The sequence below is a fragment of the Coptis chinensis genome, chromosome 9, assembly GCF_015680905.1.
Source record: "Coptis chinensis isolate HL-2020 chromosome 9, ASM1568090v1, whole genome shotgun sequence".
Taxonomy (NCBI): Eukaryota; Viridiplantae; Streptophyta; class Magnoliopsida; order Ranunculales; family Ranunculaceae; genus Coptis; species Coptis chinensis.
The window spans coordinates 80,733,800-80,754,469 of record NC_141464.1 but is presented as its reverse complement, the minus strand read 5'-3'; the positions used below and the strand labels follow the sequence as shown (position 1 = coordinate 80,754,469).

Sequence of the window (20,670 nt, the reverse complement as noted above, 5' to 3'; positions counted from 1 at the left end):
ATGTGATTTGTTCAGCCTAGTTGGATGAATGTTGAATAGAGTGTGGCTTAAGTTGACGAAGTATTCCAGCTGCTAAGGCATTTCATAGAAAAGATGGTGAATCTGGATGTCCTGTGACTGAAGCCTTTCGGCTGGAAGAGAAACATTTAACAGTATTGACTCTTGCTCAAATTCTGAAACAATAAGAGTAATCCAATGGCAGTATAGGTTTATATGGCTGTCAAAGCTATTGTGGTTTCAGGACAATATTGCTTTCACTAACTTCCAGTTAGAAGCTACCCAGAAATTGGATCGTGTGATATTTCGTCAGACCACGTTTCTAGACTGCATCATTATCTCATAAGAGTTTTATTACTGTTAGAATTCGTAGTTCCCTAACTCGTCTCTACTTTATTTCAGAAGCTTATCTCACATAATATAAAACTTCTATCCCAACTATAATCTATCTCGGCCCTTTGAATCTATCATTGAGTATTATTGGACGATATTGAAGTACAGGCTTTGATCACCATAAGTGCATAAGAATGGAGATGGACAGGATCAGCGATTTGCCTGAACCAATTCGAAGCCACATTCTAGACTTCCTTCCAATGGAAGATGCGTTCAGAACCAGCATCCTTTCTAGACAATGGAGATATGTATGCTTTTCACTTTCCAATCTAACTTTTGATCAACATTCTTTCATGCAAAAGAACTATGGAGATTTTGCGGACAATCTAAATTTTGATCAATTTTCATTCATGCAAAAGAAAAATTCTAGAGAATATGCGGATTTTGTTAATCGGATACTTTCTCATCATGATGGATCAGCTATTATAAATTTTGAAGTCAATAATAACGATTATATGTATCTGCTCCTGATGTCAATGCATGGATCTCGTACGCTGTAGACCACAATGTTCAGAAGCTTCGTATACATGGTTTCTCAACGATATATGATGCAGAACTTTCTGGTGACCTATTCACATGCATTAGCTTGACTTCTCTGACATTGGAAAAACTTGGACTCGACTTGCCCAGAACTGTTGGATTTCCTCTGCTCAAAACTTTAAAGATTGATGATGTATATATTCCCTGTGAAAACTCAATAAACAAACTCTTCTCAAACTGTCCTGTACTAGAAAATTTGGCCATCAGAAGATGCAGCTTCCTAATCTGTTATTGTCGTGAACCTCTTAACATCTTTCTTCCTAGCCTTAAGCGTTTGAGTCTACTGTTTGTGCATTATCACAAGAAAACAAATATTTCAGCCCCAAATCTCAAACAATTTGCTTGTCTTGGTCTTCCCCCAGACATCAGTTTAGAGACCCTTTTGTCTCTGCGCACTGCATCATTTACTTGGTCTGTAACCAGTTCAGATCAGCGCGCTTCTTATATTCATTCCGCACATAAAATTGTGGCAGGACTTCATAATGCGACTGAACTATGCTTATATAATTTCTATATTGAGGTACGTTTCAATTCTTTTTCTTCTCATGTAACATTTGGCAATAATGGGTTTCACAATGAGAACTTATATGAAATATCTGCTCAGGCTCTCACCAGCAGGGATCCAGTTTGTCTGCCTACATATTCTACTTTGAAGCATCTCCACCTTCATTTGCTTCCCATTGAAAACCAAGTTCAAGCTGTTATCGCCTTATTAAAAAGAACTCCTAATCTGCAGACTCTTGGTATCTATGTCCTGGTAATACTAGAAATCTTATAAATTTTACATGTACCATTATGAAGAGAATTGCGGTTTAGCTCATTTTATTTATGGGGACAAAACTAAAAAGGACAAAATTCCGAAATAATGAACCAAAAAACCCACCCGCATTTCAAAAACACTCTCAAGGACAATAGTTGACTTTTTGTCGAAAAAAAAGACAATAGTACCTCCCAGTATGCATTGTGTGTCGGTGCATACCACCTTAGTATGCTACCTTTAGGGTGTGTTTGTTAAATTTTAACTCGTGGAAAGGAAATGAAATAAAATGGGTGGTCCACTATGGAATGGAATGAAATAGAAAGGAAATAATTTTAAATGATATGTGTTTGGTAAACTGGGAAAAGGAAAGTAAAAACTGGGGAAATGAATAATTATGTTTGTTTGCAAAAGCTATGGAAAGGAATAATTGTATTGTTGGGCCATGGGTGTATTAGTATTAAGTCCCTAGCTATCTATTTCCTTTTCTTTCCTTTCCTTTCCACAAAAATTTCAGGGGTTAGCTAAAGACATAAAACCTTTTCCATTTCCATGATTTTGTTTCCATATAGAAAAACCCATTTCATTTCCATAGGTAAACAAACGTCTTAAAAACTATGGAAAAGGTGGACCACTCTTATTTTCCTTTCCTTTCTATAGTGTTTCCATCATAACAAACACACCCTTAGTATGCACAAACATCAATGCATACCAAACATCACAAAGAAAATGTTATGCACAAGTGTCATTGCATACTACCTCTTGGAATGCAAGGTATGTACAAACGTCAGTGCATACCAAACATCACAAAGAAAATGGTATGCACAAGTGTCAGTGCATACTACTTCTTGGTATGAAAGATATGCACAGACATCAGTGCATATCAAACATCACAAAGAAAATGGTATGCACAAGTGTCAGTGCATACTACTTCTTGGTATGCGAGGTATGCACAGACATCAGTGCATACCAAACATCGCACAGGAATTTGATTGTGGAAATGTATGTTGGTCGAATGGATGAAATTGTTAGTTGCAACTTTCAAGTGCCACTGATGTATGTTTTTGTTGGATAATGAATTTAAGTTGAAAACAAGTACTTTTTTAATGAATGTTACAATCTTTGGTTTACATTATATATTTTTCTTTTAATGAATTTAATTCATGCAATTGAATATAGTATAAGTATTAATTGTGCATTAACCAAGTTTACATGTTGTGGTTTTGTACAAAACAAACAAAAAAAAATCTCTGGTGTATACCATGTCAGTGTAGGATATATTGTTTTTGAATTAACTGGTAATGTTTCGACCACACTACTTGTCTCTCCTCATGGATTTGCTTCAATGCAGCTTGAGATGGTTGTGTGTATGTATTGTGGTAGCTGACAATTAGTTTTTGTTGATGAACTACCACCACCAAAAGGCAAAAACTGTCAATGCACACCCAAAAGAGGGTATGCACCAAAGTCCGCATACCCCTTCAAGTGTGCACTGAAAACCACGATACCCTCTCACATACAAAAATAATGTGGACGACAGAGATGAAATTCCGGGATAGATCGTAAACAAAAAAAATGGAACCAACAAACTAAAATAAACTTTTATTGAATTCGACGTAATATCCAATAGAGAATCATGTATGTTTACTTGAATGTATGTGCAACTTCCTCTATGTTTACCGACATTGGAAAAAATAATTGCAACATCGAATGCCTTACTCCTTTCCCCTCATTCCATTTGTCCCTCATTCTTTTGGTGCAGATTTTTTCCCAAAGGTGCAAGTCTTGCGATTGTGGTGGTCCGTCGAATGACATTTTTCGCACTTATGACGCTTTGTTGCGCATTGGACCCAGATTCTCAATTCTCTTAAAACATGGTCTACCGGGACCCCTCTTGACATTTGGTGGTAGCACACTAAAATCCATAGCACTGCAAAATCAACCAACCACATCATTAAAAATGTGGTATGCACTTGTTAGTGCATACTCAAAAGTTAGATCCATAATGAATCGAAAGCAAAAAAAAAACATCGAATCAAATCAAAATAAACATATATTAATAAAATAGTTAACAAAAACAAACAGTAAAAAAACCTTCTAATTCAACAAACAAATAAAATGAATCAAAACAAACATCGAATCGAATCAATTTCGATTTGAATAATAAAGTTGAGACAAACCTTTAAATCGAATCAAATGAAATATAGAATCTCTAGATTCAACTTTAATCTTCAATCGAAAACGATTGATCTTGTGTTTCCTTTTTGCTTCGCTCGATGGTTTTTCCAATTTTTTTGTTTCTAGTTCAAATAAATGATGACTTATATACTACGAAACATAGAAGGGTATAATTGGATATTAAAAAAAAAAGTCAAGTCAACATGGACTTGTCCTTTTGAATGATTAAAAACCAAAAACCAGTTTTATTAGTGATTATGACGTCTAACTTGTCCTAAGTCCTAACCAATGATTTGTAAATCCGGCTGGTTTTATCAGTGATAAAAACTGGAATTAGGGCCTTTTGGCTTATTTCTTGTTTATTTATTTTTTTCAACTGCAGATGCGAAATACAATGCAAGACACACTCGTGGAAAAGGAATATTGGCAACCACAGGAATTGTACTCTGTGCATACATTGGATCATCTTAAATTACTTAAAATCGAGTCATTTCAAGGAACAGAGAGTGAATTTAGACTTTTGAGGCATTTGTTTGAGAATGGTAATGCCATAGAGAGGATGAATATCTGCTATTCAAAAGAAGTGACTGAAGCCGGAAGAACTGATTTTAGCGAGAAACTAATGAAACTAGCAAGAGTTTCAACAAGTAGAGATATCACCGGTGGTGACGACTCATATAAGCCCCATCTCCACGCTTTCAAATGGCTCACATTTTAGCATGGATTGTAATCCAAAAAATTACATTCATGTCCGTACGGATATTGTTATATCACGCAATTTTTTCCTTTTTCCTTGTAACCTGGTTCATCATCTGTTGCTCTAAGAGCATGCAGTTTCAAGGATTGCTTACTTTTTTTAGTTTGGCTAGGCATGTTTAAATTGGTTATCTTCATTACGTCTGCAAATCAGCTCTGCTTGGATAGCAACGCTGTGATCATACTAAAAAATTATTTGTCATGGTTAGTCCTTTATCTATGTTGTTAGTACCTATGCCCTTCCATTAGGTTTTACATTCATCAGAGAAATATTACTGTATGTGCAAAGTATTTCTACATAAGCTACTGTCTATATGCTAGTTTTCTTTACATAGTTGTCTATAAGCTATATATACAAATAAATTAAATGTACACAGATGATAATTTCTTTAACCTAACGTCAACTCAAATAAAAGAAATTTTAATCTATTTAATAAAAAGGGGGCCATCCAATGGTTGTCATTGTTTTTCAGCAATTTGTGACATGGTGGAATCTAGGTGTTTGAAGGGGGGTGCATCCAGTTTGCTATCACAGTTCAACATCCAATTTACTTTCATGATGGGACAACAACTATTTAAAAAATACATCTAATTTAATATGAACGGGCTATTTCATGATGACTATATGAATGAGTCTAATGGGAAAATAAGTCCGTAAAATATAATAGATTGTCATCACTGTACCTTGGTAAATTTCTCGGCTTAAATACAGAAATATGCAGCGTACTTAGGTCCTATTAACACTTGTATCAACATATAATTTTTTTCCACAAATGTATCAATGTACTATGCCCGATTTAAAAAAATAGCAATCCGTTAAGCTCCGTCAGTTAAGTGATGATGTGTCATTATTTTTTTAATTTTGTTTTATTTGTATTTTCCACTTAGCATGCCACATCAGCATTTTCTACCAACTCAGCATTTCCACCTCAGCATTTTCGTTTATTTTTTTTAAAGTGACTTAAAAATAAATTTATAATTATTTTTGAATTAATAAATATATAAAAAAGAATAAATTAATAATTATATAATAATAATAAAATAATTATATAAAAAATAAAGAAATCTATAATTAATATATTATTCTATTTATTATATATATTTGAAAATTATAAAAAAACCTATAAATAATATAAATAATATATATTATTTTATAATGAAGAAATATATAAATAATATATTATTTTATTTATTATATATATTTGAAAATTATAAAAAAAAAACTATAAATTAAAAAAAAGATTATAATATAAAAAAAAAAAAAAAAAAATATATATATATATATATATAGGAAATATAAAAAATATATTATTTTTTTTTATTATATATATTGAAAATTATAAAAAAAAAACTATAAGTAATAAAAAAAAAATTGTAATATATATATATATATATATATATATATATATATATATATATATATATATATATATATATATATATATATATATATATATATTATATTTTATTATTTCTAGTTTTTTTTTATAATTTTCAAAATATATATAATAAATAAAATAATATATTTTTATTTCTTTTTTTATTATTATATTTTTTTTTTTTTTTATAATTTATAGTTTTTTTTATAATTTTCAAATATATATAATAAATAAAATAATATATTATTTATATATTATCTATTATAAAATAATATATATTTTTTATATTATAATCTTTTTATTATTATTTATAGCTTTTTTATAATTTTCAAATATATATAATAAATAAAATAATATATTATTTATATATTTCTTTATTTTTTATAATTAATTTATTCTTTTTTATATATTTATTAATTCAAAAAAATTATTAATTTACTTTTAAGTCACTTTAAAAAAAAAAAAAAAACGAAAATGCTTAGTTGGCAATGCTGAGTTGGTAAAAAAATGCTGATGTGGCATGCTAAATGGAAAATACAAATAAAACAAAATTGAAAAAATAATGACACATCATCACTTAACTGACGGAGCTTAACGGATTGCTATTTTTGTTAAATCGGGCATAGTACATTGATACGTTTGTGGAAAAAATCTATGTTGATACAAGTGTTAATAGGACCTAAGTACGTTGCATATTTATGTATTTAAACCTAAATTTCTCTCAACAAAGTTTAAAATTTCAAACCAATATATAGAAGAGGATCCTTTGAATATCAACATTTTTTTTTCTACAAGTAAAATGGAAAGTTGCAACCGAATTTTGAGAGTCAAAATGTCGAAAACTTCATTTAGTGTCAACCTTATAAAATCTCAGGAAACTATCGCCGCACAAGTTTTTTGGCGTATAACAAGTAAATTCATAGATAGCAAAATGATAATACATAAGTCTATCGTCTAAAATTCATAAATTTTGTTTTCCTGATTTAACGTGTGTTCCGATTAAACTTTCTAATCATATAATCTGGATTTTTCGCTTGCAAATTATCTTAAATTAAATAAACCGATACACCAGTGTAAGGATGTGAGATGTCGAGACAAATATTTTTATTTTATTTTCAAACGGTCAAACTTTTTTCGTGAAGTCATCGAATTGAAGATAGACCGTTGCATAAAATTAATTATTTTTATAAACTACCAATTAAAATCCAAACAAATGGAGTAATTGTAGAGATGGATATTAATAGCATTATAAGAAAATCAATTATTAATTATCATACTAAATTACTAACGTAACTTATTACGAAACTCTTCCTATGTCTTATTGCATATATTTCTCTTCTATATATATTGTTCACAAACTCTACTTATTGTATCACCGCAATACATCAACATAACTAGTAAAACAAAAGACTGAGACGACGTACAGATACATCATGGAAATGTTCTCAAGTACAAAATTAATTTTTGGACTACTGTTTGTTATGGTATGGTTGACGATCACATCAGCTACAGATAAAGAATGTTGGATTAGTGACCAATGTGGAGATGAACTAGACATACATTTGGCTGAGAGGAGTTTGAATGGCAGTCTCAGTTGTTGCGGGGAAATTGTAGTTTCCAATCCAGAGAAATGTTGGGGCAACCTTGCTAACTATCCGAGCATTACTAAGAATGAAGAAAATATTAAGTGGGCACATAATTTTTGGAACCAATGTGTTGTTATCGTAAACAACAACAACAAAAAACTCTGCACCACTTGGCTCTCCTTCAGTCCCATCATCCTCATAATTACGGGCGAAAATTTTGATGATGTAATCCCACTTTTTACTATTTCCGAAATATATATAGTAAAATAATATTCATATTTTAAAAAGCTTTCCTTTTAATTTTGGACACAATATTTAAATTTAAGAGAATAAGGATTTAAATTGTTTACTAAACAATAATAACCACTAACAAATAATCTCATGGGCTTGGCCATTAATTAAATAATTTTAATTTGCCTATTTAAAGTGTGTGTATGTGTGCGCGTGTGTGTGTGTGCGCGTGTGTTTTGTTTGTTACACTCTTTCATTTGATCAGTCTCATCTTGTTAATAAAATCCATTTTCCGCATAAATTATTGAATTTGAAGTAGTTACAGGAGAAATAATAATAGTTACAGGAGGTAAATGTATCCTGGTAGGAAAAAAACTTATTCACACGCGCAAGTTTAAATTTATTTATTAGTTAAATTTTGCGTGAACCCACTAGTATAATCTTGTTAGGGGTTAATTAACTTCGAAAACCAATTTCATAAATATAGTTAGATATAAAAATAACCGAATAGACTCAAGTTTACAGTATATATGAGATTTTTCTTTTCCACAACACAGAAAAAGCTAGAAGATCGAAGAATACATCGATATGATATTACTTAGGGGTGTGCATGGGTACCCAATTACCCGAACCGGAACCATTTATAGCGGTTCTAGGTCCTAAAATGTTAGACCAATTTAAAGTGGGTCTTCAAGAACCGACCCGATAAAGAACCGAAACCGTTAGAACTGAATAGTAAAAAACCAATGGGTATTCGAACCGAAACCGGAACCGATTAGTTTGATTTTGATATGAAGAATTTAGTATTATATTACACTAAATAAAGACAAACCCAAACATTATTATTATATATAGTCTATATTTGTTAGGTGTAAAATTAAACTAAATATATATAACATTTAGCATAATAGTGAATGTGTGTTATTAAATGCATCTTTTATAATATTACATTAAATATGTGTATTATAAATATTAATAATAATGTTTACGTGTCTACGTCTACACGTATAGTCGTATACTATGAATTAACTAATGCACTGTCTATATTAACTAATACATGAACGTGTACGTGCTTGATATATTATATGTATATATATTAGATAACGAATACGTACAATGCTAACTAACAATTGTGGTACAAGTGGTATTTATTCTATATATAACGCATTACGTATAGTATAATATAGATATGTTCGATTTAAAATATACACATGCGTATAATGTATGAGAATGTATTTAAAATTTTTAGATAACTTTCAAATATTATTATTGAATTTAGGACCATTACTACTTATGAGAGGACAAAAATATCGATGACAAGTGTTATAGTCGCCGTAAACCAAATTTTATATCGGTTATATAACTAAAAAAATAATTTTAGCAAACAAAATATATAACCCGATAAGGAACCGGAACTGGAACCGACTTAATTAATGGGTATGGGTATGGGTTTTCAAAATATAAGAAAAAACCCGAAAGAACCGAACCCGATAGGAACCGCTAAAAATAGACCCAGAACCGAAACCGATAAGAACCGACCCATGAACACCCCTAATATTACTCTCGAACATATCGTGAGGGAGATATTTAGTATCTAAGAATTTTACATAACTGTTGGACTAAGTACATTCAACACATTTCGGTACACCTTCACATTTTTTTTATTTTTTATTTTTTATGTTTTCTGAAATTTAAGTACTGATTGTGTCAATAGATGCCCGGTGTTATTTCGCATTTAAAGTAGCGCCTATAGTGCTGCAACGAATGAGAGGTGTTGGGTTATCAGTGTCGTACGGCACGGGCACACCCTATGTACAATAAATAACATCAATTCGAGTTAGGGGGTTTGTGTGTGTTGACTTTGGTCAGTCTTTTGAAAGTCTAAAGTCTAAATAGAGAACAGGCTCATAAGACAGAATTGGGGATTAATTTAATTTCTAATTTAGGTCGGTAGATAATTATGACTTAAGGACAAACCAGATTGACCACTGCTGAAAGACGATATTATCATCATTTAAGTTTTTATCAGTTAAATCAAAATCCCATATGACTTTTCAATTTTGTTTTTGACCCTCAGCACACTCACATTTTATGTTAGGACTAACACGAGAAATTAATTTCATTTATTTCATGTTGTACACATGCGTATATAGTGGTGTTTGCATGTTTGTTGTACACATGCATATTGATGCCTTCTCTATTTTATTTTGTTTTTTAAAATAACAATCCTAAGTAATGAAGGAGAAAAAAATCAACCAAACAATTTGATTCTCGGATAATAAATTAACGCTAAAACATAGGGTTCTCTTTTACAATAAAGTATAGCAAATTCTAATTACCATATATCATAAATTAATGATTTTGAGTTTTAAAGAAATTAAACATTTAGATTAAAAGCCTTTAGATGACTCTCACATAAGTCTAATTTAACATGCGATTTCTAAATTTTAGGTTTGAAGTTTCAAACCCATTAACATGCTTTATCTAAATAAATTGGTTCACAAAAAAAAAATAGTAATAAAACAAATTATATTGATTATGATTGCAACTGAGTTATCATAAGTGACCACAATGTTTGAGATAGCTAAGAAGCTGGCAAATACAATTAAAAGTAAAAACACAATATAAAAGGTATTGTTTATATTTGAATAGACTGGCCGGAATTCTCTATAGTCCTTTTCAATATACAAATATACTAACTGCACATCTTATTTATAACTATATTTATAACTAAACACACACATGACTTGTGGGTTACTCTCAACTAATACCTAAAGAATAGGAATGACCACAGACCAAGATGAGTCCGAATTTGTTCACCAACATTTATGTTGGTAGAATCTACCATGGCCCCTAGTAGCCCACGTGTCCAGCCCAAATAGCTATCATTAATTTATATTTTTATCTTTTTTATTGTATTTTTTTTTTATTAATTTTAACATATCAAATTGTTCCAAGATTCTCTCCACATACATATATATACAAGGTTTCAATTTTTGAGTTTACAATTAATAAGGAAAGACAATTAGTTAGAAACACAGAGGGCGGGAACATGCACGTATAGGGAAATCACACTTTTTAAAAGTTTACAACATATATTGAAGTACCTTCAATTAATACATTTTTTTGTTTTGGACAGTTAGTTTCAAACTCTGACGACTACTCGATCAACTGTGTATAATGTGTTGATACTTAAGTTGCATGCACCTTAGAAAATGTCAAGTCTATAGAAATTTAATGAAAATCTCAGGAAAAATTAATGCATCACTAATACATTGCCATGCTTTAGAAAACGAATAAATATAGGACTTAAGGGCAGAAGCTAGAAGGTTAAACATGGCTTGGAAACGAAAGTCTATTCCAATTTCGAAAATTCTAATAAGCACATACAAGCGAGAATTCATCCCAAAGTTATCCTAAAAGCCAAAGCATCTTACTGCAAGTCAAACAGTGAATGATAAAATATCCTAAGCACCATTAAAAGTAGTACATGAATGGAAGAATTTTCCGCCTCCAGAAATAGTGTTTGACAATGTCTTAACTACCTAAAGATTAATAGTAATCCCAATAAAAAAAATGAGATTAATAGTAACGACTAATCAATTAGTTGGTGTACTCAAGATAATGATATCATCTTCCTAGTTCTTGTTTCTTGATATTATCTGGTGGAGGAGATGAAGAATGAGATAAGCGAGAGAGAGCGAGTGCATCTTTCGTGGGCAAAAATATTGGCACATTCTTATTTTAATTATTTCCATATATATCGTTTAGAAAAATAAAATAAAAAAATAAAAAGTTTTATTAGTAACTATTTGATGACACGCATTGGGTCACTAGGGGATTTGGTAGATTCTACTAACAAAACTAGTGGTGGACAAATTAGGACTCGACCAAGACTACAAACTTTCAGTTTCCTAACTTGTAGCTAAAGTTACTAACTGAGTATCCTAAACAACTACCCACTCATCAATTTCATCACAAATTTCACTTTAATCACATTTGTGTTTAATAAGATTTAAATGGGTTATTGTCCCCAAAAGAATGAACTCATCGCATTAAGGTTTGTTTACTTATTTTTAAATCAAAGATTTGATAAGCTCCGGTTCTTCAATTTGTTGGAGCTTTCAATTTTGTTTTTTTTTAATTTGTTTTGTTTTTTTTTGTTTTTTCTTTTTAATTTTTTTTTTTTAATTTGTTTTTGTTTTTTGTTTTTTGTCTTTTTCTACGAGACATACTCCAAATAATTTGGTAGTTATTGGGGTATGCCTATAAACAGTGTCGGCTCGTTCTTTATGGAAAAAAAGCAACCATGTAAGGCCTCTCTATGAGAAAGGCCTCGTAAGTTGTTTGGTTTGTTGGAAAATCCCCAAAGTTCACCTTAAAAATAGGCCTTAATTTTGTTTATATCATAAATCCCAAAATTTTTTCTCTAAAACTAGGACTCTAAACATGTAAATCCCTTCCAGGAAAAAAAAAACAAAAACAAAAAAAATACTTCCCAAAATTTATAGGACTCAATTCTTAGTTTCTGATGGGATACAATGCTATTATCTCTCTACTTATATTAACTTTCATATTCATAACTTGTGTATGATTTTATAGTCTGATCTATTATTCATGGTTTGTTGGTTGGGATTTTCACAGACTGTCAAATTGACAATTATACCACATAAAGGGTCATATGCAGAAATGATTTCATAGTACTGAACAAGCCTTAATAAGTTACATAGAGTATCATATTGAAAACTATACTACATAAAATATCATATTCGGAATTAATTTCATAGTACTGAACACGATTGAATATGTCACATAGAGTATCATATTACAAATTATACCATATAAAGTGTCATATTCAGAACTGATTTCCACGCCTGAATATGTTACATAGAGTACCATATTGAAAATTATATCACAATAAGTGTGATATTTCGAACTGATTTCATAGTACTCAACACACCTTAATATGTCACATACAGTATCATATTAATAATTATATCACAATAAGTATGATATTAAGAACTGATGTCATAGTACTGAACATGCCTGAATATGTCACAATTAGTGTTATATTCAGAACTGATTTCATAGTAGTAAACACATGTAAGTATGTCACATAAAATGACATATTAAAAGTAAAGCACATAAAAGGTGATATTGTGCGAATCGCTTTCAACCATCATATCTTCATTCTAAAACTAAAATGAAGTCAGTTTAACAGAACAGACACCATTTAAAAAGGAAAAGGAAACAAGTCAAGTTTTTGATTTCATAAAAGAGCTCATAAGCTAATATAATTAGTCCATTCTTCAAACAAGTAGCTCATGCAAATACAACTACGATACTTAGCTAACATAACTAAAACAAGACCAACTCGAGCCCTAAGTGCTAACGAAATCCGGATACTTCATTCCAACGTCATCACAGTCAAATCCATAGCATCCACAATCAAATCCATAGCATCCACAGTCAAATCCAATGCATCCTCGGTTGTAAGCCCCCCGGTTAATCTCATCAACATTCGCTTGTTTTTCGGGGTGTTGTTTCTATTATGCTTTCCAGCAGTATGGTTCATCGGTTAGTAATTTGTACACTAACTCCCCCCTGAAATTAGTCATCGAGTTTTGCTGTAATTTTGGGAAGTGATCAATGGAACGTGCCTTCCACTCCATGAATTTGCACACAAATAGTCCGTAGTCCACCCTAAAGCACAAACAAGAGAAGTATTAAAAATCTCACGTCACATTTCTAGTGTTCCACAAACTTTATCACAAAAGAACTAGGCTAGAAGTACTTACAAATCTGGTCGTTGTTGAGGGCACTTTCCAATTTCCAACAACGTAGCCTTTAAAAGGGGTTTCTTGCTCTTCTTTTGCGCAATGTGTTCATTTAAAATTGTATAGACACGTTCCATCTGTGTTGCCATTTCAATTTGATAGAAGATATGACAAATATCATCAGTCAGAAATACTCTAACAAAACCTACAACTTAAGTGTTATAACACAAATACCAATGGCAAACTCTTATAACTCCAATACTGATTACAAGCTGTTATAACTCAAATACTGATTACAAGCCTCTCCACCGCTCTCTCTCTTGGCCGACTTGCCACTCTCCCTCCACTCTTCCTTTTCTCCTCCTTCTTTCTCTCTTCTCTTCTCTTTTATATCCCCTCCCTCTCTCATCTCAACCCTCCACCTGTCCCTCCATCTCGCGGTCCCCTCCCCTCCATGTGTAGGGTTTCCGCATCACCACACCACGCGTCGCCATCACGATCCGTGCGTGCAGCGGCCTTGTGGGTTATGTTAAGTCCGGCCCAATTCCCTATGATATTCCAGGACGGTATCATGCCACTACAGATGCCCCCTCTCGAGTCCGCGATGATATCTCGATCGGGGAGTCGAGAGTTCGCCACCTTCCTCCTTCCGACCATGGTCTTCCCTCTTCCCCTCACAGCTGGGTTCGTGAGTGTTCATACGGTTTCCCCTTCCGCCCCTCGTTTCTTGTGCATCCACGTGTCTTTCGCTGGCCGGTTCTTTTTGGTGTCCCCTCGATTTCAGCACCCCGCAATTACCTTTTTGCCCCCCACCTCTTATAAAAAGCCCGCTCGATTTTTTTTCTCTCTCACTCGACCCCTTCTTTCACCTTTCGGTTCCTCTCCCCTCTTCCTCCACCTTTCTTCGTTTTTCCTAGCTCCGGCCGCCGCTTCGGTCGTTTTCTTCGAGGTCCCCGTGGTGACATTCTTGCTCGGTTGCTCTCTCTTTTCCTCGGGTTGGTCTCCTTTTCTCTCCGGCTTCCTTTAATTGCTATATAGTCGATTTCTCCTTTGTGTTTGAACCTGTTCATCTCCACTTCCTTTTACGCCTTTGTTGTGGTATGCCTTCCACCCTCGCCCCCCCGATGTCCGCCTCTAGATCCGCCCACCTCCTCCTCCTCCCTACACCGCAGCCTTTGACCGCACCGAGGCCCCCTACCTCGGGCAAGCTTTTGCCCTTCCGCCACCACCACGTAGTCGTAGACCTAATCTTGAGGCTGTTAAAGCGCTTACGGGATACCCCTGGCGACGCCACCTTAGAGCACGTGCGACTTAACTTATTACCCACATTTGGTCCCCCACAAGGTGTGGTGTGGCTCGCGGTAGGGGCAGATTATCGCCCGCCGCCGATTGCCTCTCACCCGCCTTGATGTCGAGGTGTGCAATCACTTCAACATCCCCCCATGCCAAGGTATTGGCAATTTATGGAGGGTGATGTATGCCGCGAACCACTACAACCGCTCAGAAGTACCCCGGATAACGGTTCGCGACATGGCCGCCCACTTCTACCTCAAGAAGAGTACCAAGGAAGTCAGTGTGGGCTATCACTCATTTTGCCTCCATACTAGAAAACCGCGACTTTTATCCTTTCGTGATCACTTCCTCCGACAAATTGTGGCACCACTACCCTCTCTATATCTCCGGAAATTTCCTCTCCGCGGATCTTCCACCTGAGTTGAATCTCCGTCACTTGGCTTTCCTCCCCAGTGGTGAGTCCCACTCTTTATCTACCCCCATTGAAGTATGTCTTTCGGTTTCTAATCCAACTTGTTGTTTATCTCTTTCAGGTTGGCGGCCCGACTCGAGATCGCGACCCTACGACAACATCTTTTCCATGACCTTCGAAGATTAAGATTCGCGGATCCGCGCGCTCACCCGTGATACTTGGGATTGATTGACCGCCACCGCTACTCCCTATTATTGTTCGATCCCGAAGTGGCATCCATAGGAAAATATAGCGCCCCATTTTTCCATCCTCCTCCCCCTAAAGAAAGAAAGCCCCGTGTCACTTCCCCTCCCAAGAAAAAACGCCGCACCGCCGACTCATCACTCCGCCCCCACCCTGTTCGTCACACCACTCATCGCTCCGCAGCCCCCACTCCGTACCGCTCCCTGGAGACTTGGGAAGACCAATACTCCCCATCTCATTCCTCCTCCACCTCTTCTCCCCCTTCAAGCATGGGCGCTAACAAATGCAAACTCTTTGATAGCGATTCGGATGAGGACGCTGTCGCCGTTGCCCCCCAATCCACCGCTGTTCCTCCATCTCCTCCCCCGGCCTCCAAACGCCCACGGCCCCCGGACCGAGAAGGCCCCCATCTAAGGTCAGCGCCCACCTACCGCGCCTCTCCGAGTGGAGCGGCCGGGAAGGAGGTGGCGTCCCGCACTGACAAGGAGGCCGACGAGCCCATCCCTCCATTTTGCCCTTCCTTCAAGCTCCGGAACCGCACCCTGACTATCAAGGATTCGGCTCTGAAGAACCCGCAGCGATGGCTTCTTCCCCCGCTCTACATGGTCTCACCTCCCCGCAGATATGGCATATGCGAAGGTGGTTCCTTTGAGTCCCACCGACTTCCTTCTACACAGTGGGAGAAGGTACCCCTCTTTGCATTTGACATCTTCCTTCCCTCTTTGAGTATTCGACTTTTGCTCCCTTCGCGGATGAGTTTGGATATCTCCTTCATGATCCGCGGCTTTGTTTGGTGCCGGGCGGATTGATGAACTTGATAAAGGAGGTGGCCCACCTAGTAGAAGAACTTCGGGCCGGACCTAGACAAGCTCTCGGGGCCCAAGACGATTTCGGGACCGCAGAGGCCGCCCACCGGGCGCGATATGAATCGCGGCCGCCTCGGTAGCGAGACCCTTTCAAGAGAAGCATGTTGCCGCCTGGACTCCCTTTCTCGAAGCACCAAGAAGCTCTTTGCAAAGACTCCACGCGCAAAGATGAGGCCGACATGGACGAAGCTCCGGGACATCTAACGCCTAAGCCGAAGAGGGGTGGCCAAGAAGGTCAAGGAGGAGATTGACCGCCTCGCTGAAAAAGAAGCGCCTTCTTCCCGGAAGCTCCTGGCCGCCGCCCGCTTATCTCGAGATCATTTGTGCCAATACAGGGACTCTACGGAAGGGAGAGATGCACTGAGCTGGTAGCCGATGTTATAGACATGGCTCGCGGACATAGTTATAGAAGAAGCCGCCGCCGGGTGATCCCGAAAGTATCGTGCCTTGAATATAGCTTGTTTATGCCCGGCCAGCTTCTCTTGATGCTATGTTGTCATACTCTTTACGCTACTTTTTGTTGTATTTTCACTCCCACGGTTGGGATGTTCATATTATGTTTTGCCCCTTTTTATCGATTGTTTCGCTAACCTCTCCTGTATATTTGACCCGCAGCAGCGGCCTCTGTTAAGCATGATTCCCGTCGGTTTGGGGATGTTTGATTCGTCGCCCGCCCACGCCAGATTGAGCTCCACGCTCTCTCTACCTCGGGCGGGCACTCGCCCGGCGACGCTTGGAAGCCTCTTTGCTTCCGTTGCCTTTATCTCCCTGTGGGTCCGGGCGACTCCTCTCTCCCGGCCCCGAGAGACCTCACCTTAGGGTGGCAACTCCTTTTGCCCCTCTAAGGTTTGGACCTCTCCTTGGGGGCTCATCCCCCTTCCCTTCACTCGAGGGGTAATGAAAACTCAAACAATAATATTCCACCTCAAAAGTGCTACGGTTTTATATATGTACAAATAGCTCATGCGGTTTAGGGTCTCTCTCATTACATTTACTTCGTGAAATATTTTCAACAACCTTACATTCCACGGCTTATCCACCATTTGTTCCTCCAAGGTTTGTAACTCAGAGTGCTTGGGTTCCCCTACCTCGACCACCACATAAGGCCCTCCCACGCCGGGCCCAACTCCCCTCGCTAGCTTTTTGGTGCTGGGAGTCACTCTCCAAGCACCTTGTCTCCCACCGCAAATCTCCTCACTCTCGGCTTTTTGTCGATCGCTTCTGCAGACGGCGGTGATATTCCTCCATTTGATCTTGTATGTGTCTCTCTCTTTCCTCTGCTAGGTTCATGTCTCTCGCCAAAATGCCCCAGTTTGACTTATCCTCGACAGCCGCGGTCCTAGTAGTCGCCGCCACCATCTCTGTTGGTATCACGGCCTCTACTCCATATGCTAATGCAAAAGGGGTTTCATCGGTGGATGTTCGTGGGGTCGTCCGATAGGCCCAAAGCACCCGACTTAGCTCGTCGGCCCAGGACCCTTTCCTGCCCTCCAGTTTCCTCTTGAGATTGTTGAGTATGGTTTTGTTAGAGGACTTCTATAACAGCCCGATTTTCTAAACAATTAAAATAAATGAATATTTGAAATATAAATATCTCAAACATCACTCGGTTCAATTGTCTAAAAACCCAGGCTATGACGGGGTGGATACAACACATGTAAAAACCTAAAACCCACATCATAAAGAATCTTAACAACAATAATCTCCAAATTCTTTAACTATCACTTTATTAAAAACTTTCTTCCATCCCAATACAAACATAAACAAACTTTAAGAATAACAATTTCCAACATCGTATTCTCATGTCATATAAAAATGTAACTTACGTTATTTCATCCTTCCAATAAGAACGGACCTAATAAACTAAACTCCCGTGACCGCTCGGTGAGAATCCAAATCACACGCCATGGTTCCACTTCCTTCCACCTATGTTCCTAAGAACACACCCACGCAAAACAAAGCAAATATGGGTCAAAGAAATGAATTTTCTTGGTATGAAGTAGACTAAATATATATAAACATTATCATACTTTGATTATTCAAACAATCACTTAATATTATCCCATAACTTAATCATTCACAGCTTGGAAGACAGGTAGTTCCGTCATTTTAACCGGCATAATTTCTTCCCAAGCAAAACTTCCATTTTATTAACTTCCATCTTATTAACTCATTATAATAACTCCTTTTAATATCTATATAATTGAATTACACTTACCGATATCCGGCCACAGATAAAGGGTAGGACTGCCCCTCAAGACAAAATATTATTAAGTCCTACCCTCCCCGCAAAGAAAGTTGGAACTTGTATATATAACCGATGTAGATATTCTATATGTATTCAAAGGTAAACCCAAGCACGCTCGTGTAAACAAATCCATTTCTCTTATCAATTAATCAATTACTTTTCTTATACACCCATTTCACAACCTATGTCCCTTAGGTCATTCCCGCCACATTCAAGGAATACCTAACCTTACATTCCCGTGACACTCAAGGAATACAACTAACCCCGCAAGGCGAATACCTTAGTTCCTCTAGGGGTAGTCCAAACAATCTGGTCATTCACAAGACATTCAATGAATACCCGGTCATTCATGACATTCAATGAATATTCTTATATAACGCTTAACGGGCCATTTATGGCACATTCAATAAATGCCCACCTAACATATGACTTCATCACCATAAACTCAATTCCAAAACTTGAGGTGGAGAGTTCTAAAAGGGTCGCGCAAAATTTTGTTTACGATTATTGTACTTTTATTTTATATATCATTTCGGAGAACGAATGAGTATCTTGATTCCTCTATTTTTTATTTACGCGTTATTAATTTCAAGGGGATGTCTTAGTGTCATAACGCAGATATCATAAAATACCGCAAAATCACATAGTAGTTAATAATACACATACACACGTATATATAGAGGTCTTTAATTTAAAGTCAAGTATGCTAATAGCCCTAGACCTACCTTAATAACCCAAATCATAATCCGAAGTTAAAAGTCAAATTGGGTCAACTGGTCAAAGTCAACCCTAGTCACAAATAACCCGGTCAAAGTCAAACTGTTGCGTTTCCAAGTTCAACAGGTGTTGGGTTGGTCATAAGTATGGGGTTCAGTGGTAAAGTCGATGTCAATGTGCTCGTGCTCATGACCATGAAATGGTTCGGACCCAACTAACTGATCCCAAACCTTAACTCGAAAAGTCTAGCGTTGGAAAACCCATATAGATCTATTTTAAGTCCAGTGGACTGGCCCAAGCAATATTAGAAACTGGCCCAAAACAGTTAAGTGGTTCGGTCCAAAAACTAAACTGAAACTAGCCCAACAAAACAAAGGAAACGGGCCCATAAACTAATATTAGAACTGGTCCCAAGACTTAATTAAATTGGGCCCAAACAAAATAGAATTTGAACTAGCCCAACATAAAATAAGGTCGGCCCAACCAAAACCAAAGGTTTTGGCCCAAGGCCCAAACCGATATTACTGTTCATCTTCTTCACAGTTCTCCTCCTCCAGCAGCCACCGAATTTTCCGGCCACCACTCCCATTCCATCAAGTCGGTTCGACTCCAAATGAAAAACCCACTAACATTAATTAACGCCAAATCCTCAATTCCTTAAATCCAACTTCACCAAAAACTAGATCTATAAACTGTCGACCTCCATTAAAGCTTGTTTCAAGCTTCCATCGACAGCCCCACACAACCCTCAACCACCACTAACCAACCAATAACCAAACATAGTTCAAACAATCGTTAGAAACGCATAAACCCCAAGTCCCAGTAATGGTAGTAACGCCATTAACGATGGCTCAAGCTTTCTCCAAGCTTCCCTGCCCCGACATCACGCACTACACAACCCAATCACAGTTTAATCAACCAATACAAACAACAATCACCCACCAAAACAAAGCAACATAGCATAAAAGCAGTACGATTCATGGGCTGGCGCCTCCATGAACGCCTGTTCATAGCGTCGACAGTCCACCCAAATATCCAACCCGACAGTCTAACAATATAACATAATAATAACGGTTCAAACAGAAATACTGTCGTTTTCTCGCTGTTGGACTCGCGACCGCCATTGACGACCTCAGTCCCAACAGTTCAACAGTTCAACAGTTTAATAACAAAAACGAAATTTAACAAAGTTAAATAATACAAAGACACGAAGTCCAATCCAACAGGTTTTAACAATGCTACAGGACGCCGAGTAATGAACAGTAAAATTAGTGAAAACATATGACAATAAAACGGT

At 36.4% G+C, this 20,670-nt stretch overlaps 2 protein-coding genes and 1 long non-coding RNA gene across 3 annotated transcripts in view; 2 read left to right on the top strand and 1 right to left on the bottom strand.

Annotated features, from left to right (window-relative positions):
* LOC147478559 (F-box/LRR-repeat protein At4g14103-like) overlaps nucleotides 1-20,670 on the top strand; it is a 71,796-nt gene that overhangs the window by 2,669 nt on the left and 48,457 nt on the right. The window lies entirely within an intron of this gene.
* On the top strand, nucleotides 525-4,583 carry LOC147478565 (F-box/LRR-repeat protein At2g42730-like). Its single transcript, XM_086586264.1, has 3 exons — nucleotides 525-886; nucleotides 976-1,687; nucleotides 4,248-4,583. The coding sequence occupies exons 1-3, from the start codon at nucleotides 525-527 to the stop codon at nucleotides 4,581-4,583; spliced, it is 1,410 nt and encodes a 469-aa protein (XP_086442390.1).
* Nucleotides 16,977-20,540, bottom strand: LOC147478564 (uncharacterized). Its single transcript, XR_015209196.1, has 2 exons — nucleotides 19,567-20,540; nucleotides 16,977-17,516 (listed from the first exon to the last, which is right to left on the bottom strand). It is a non-coding gene; the product is annotated as an uncharacterized LOC147478564 (long non-coding RNA).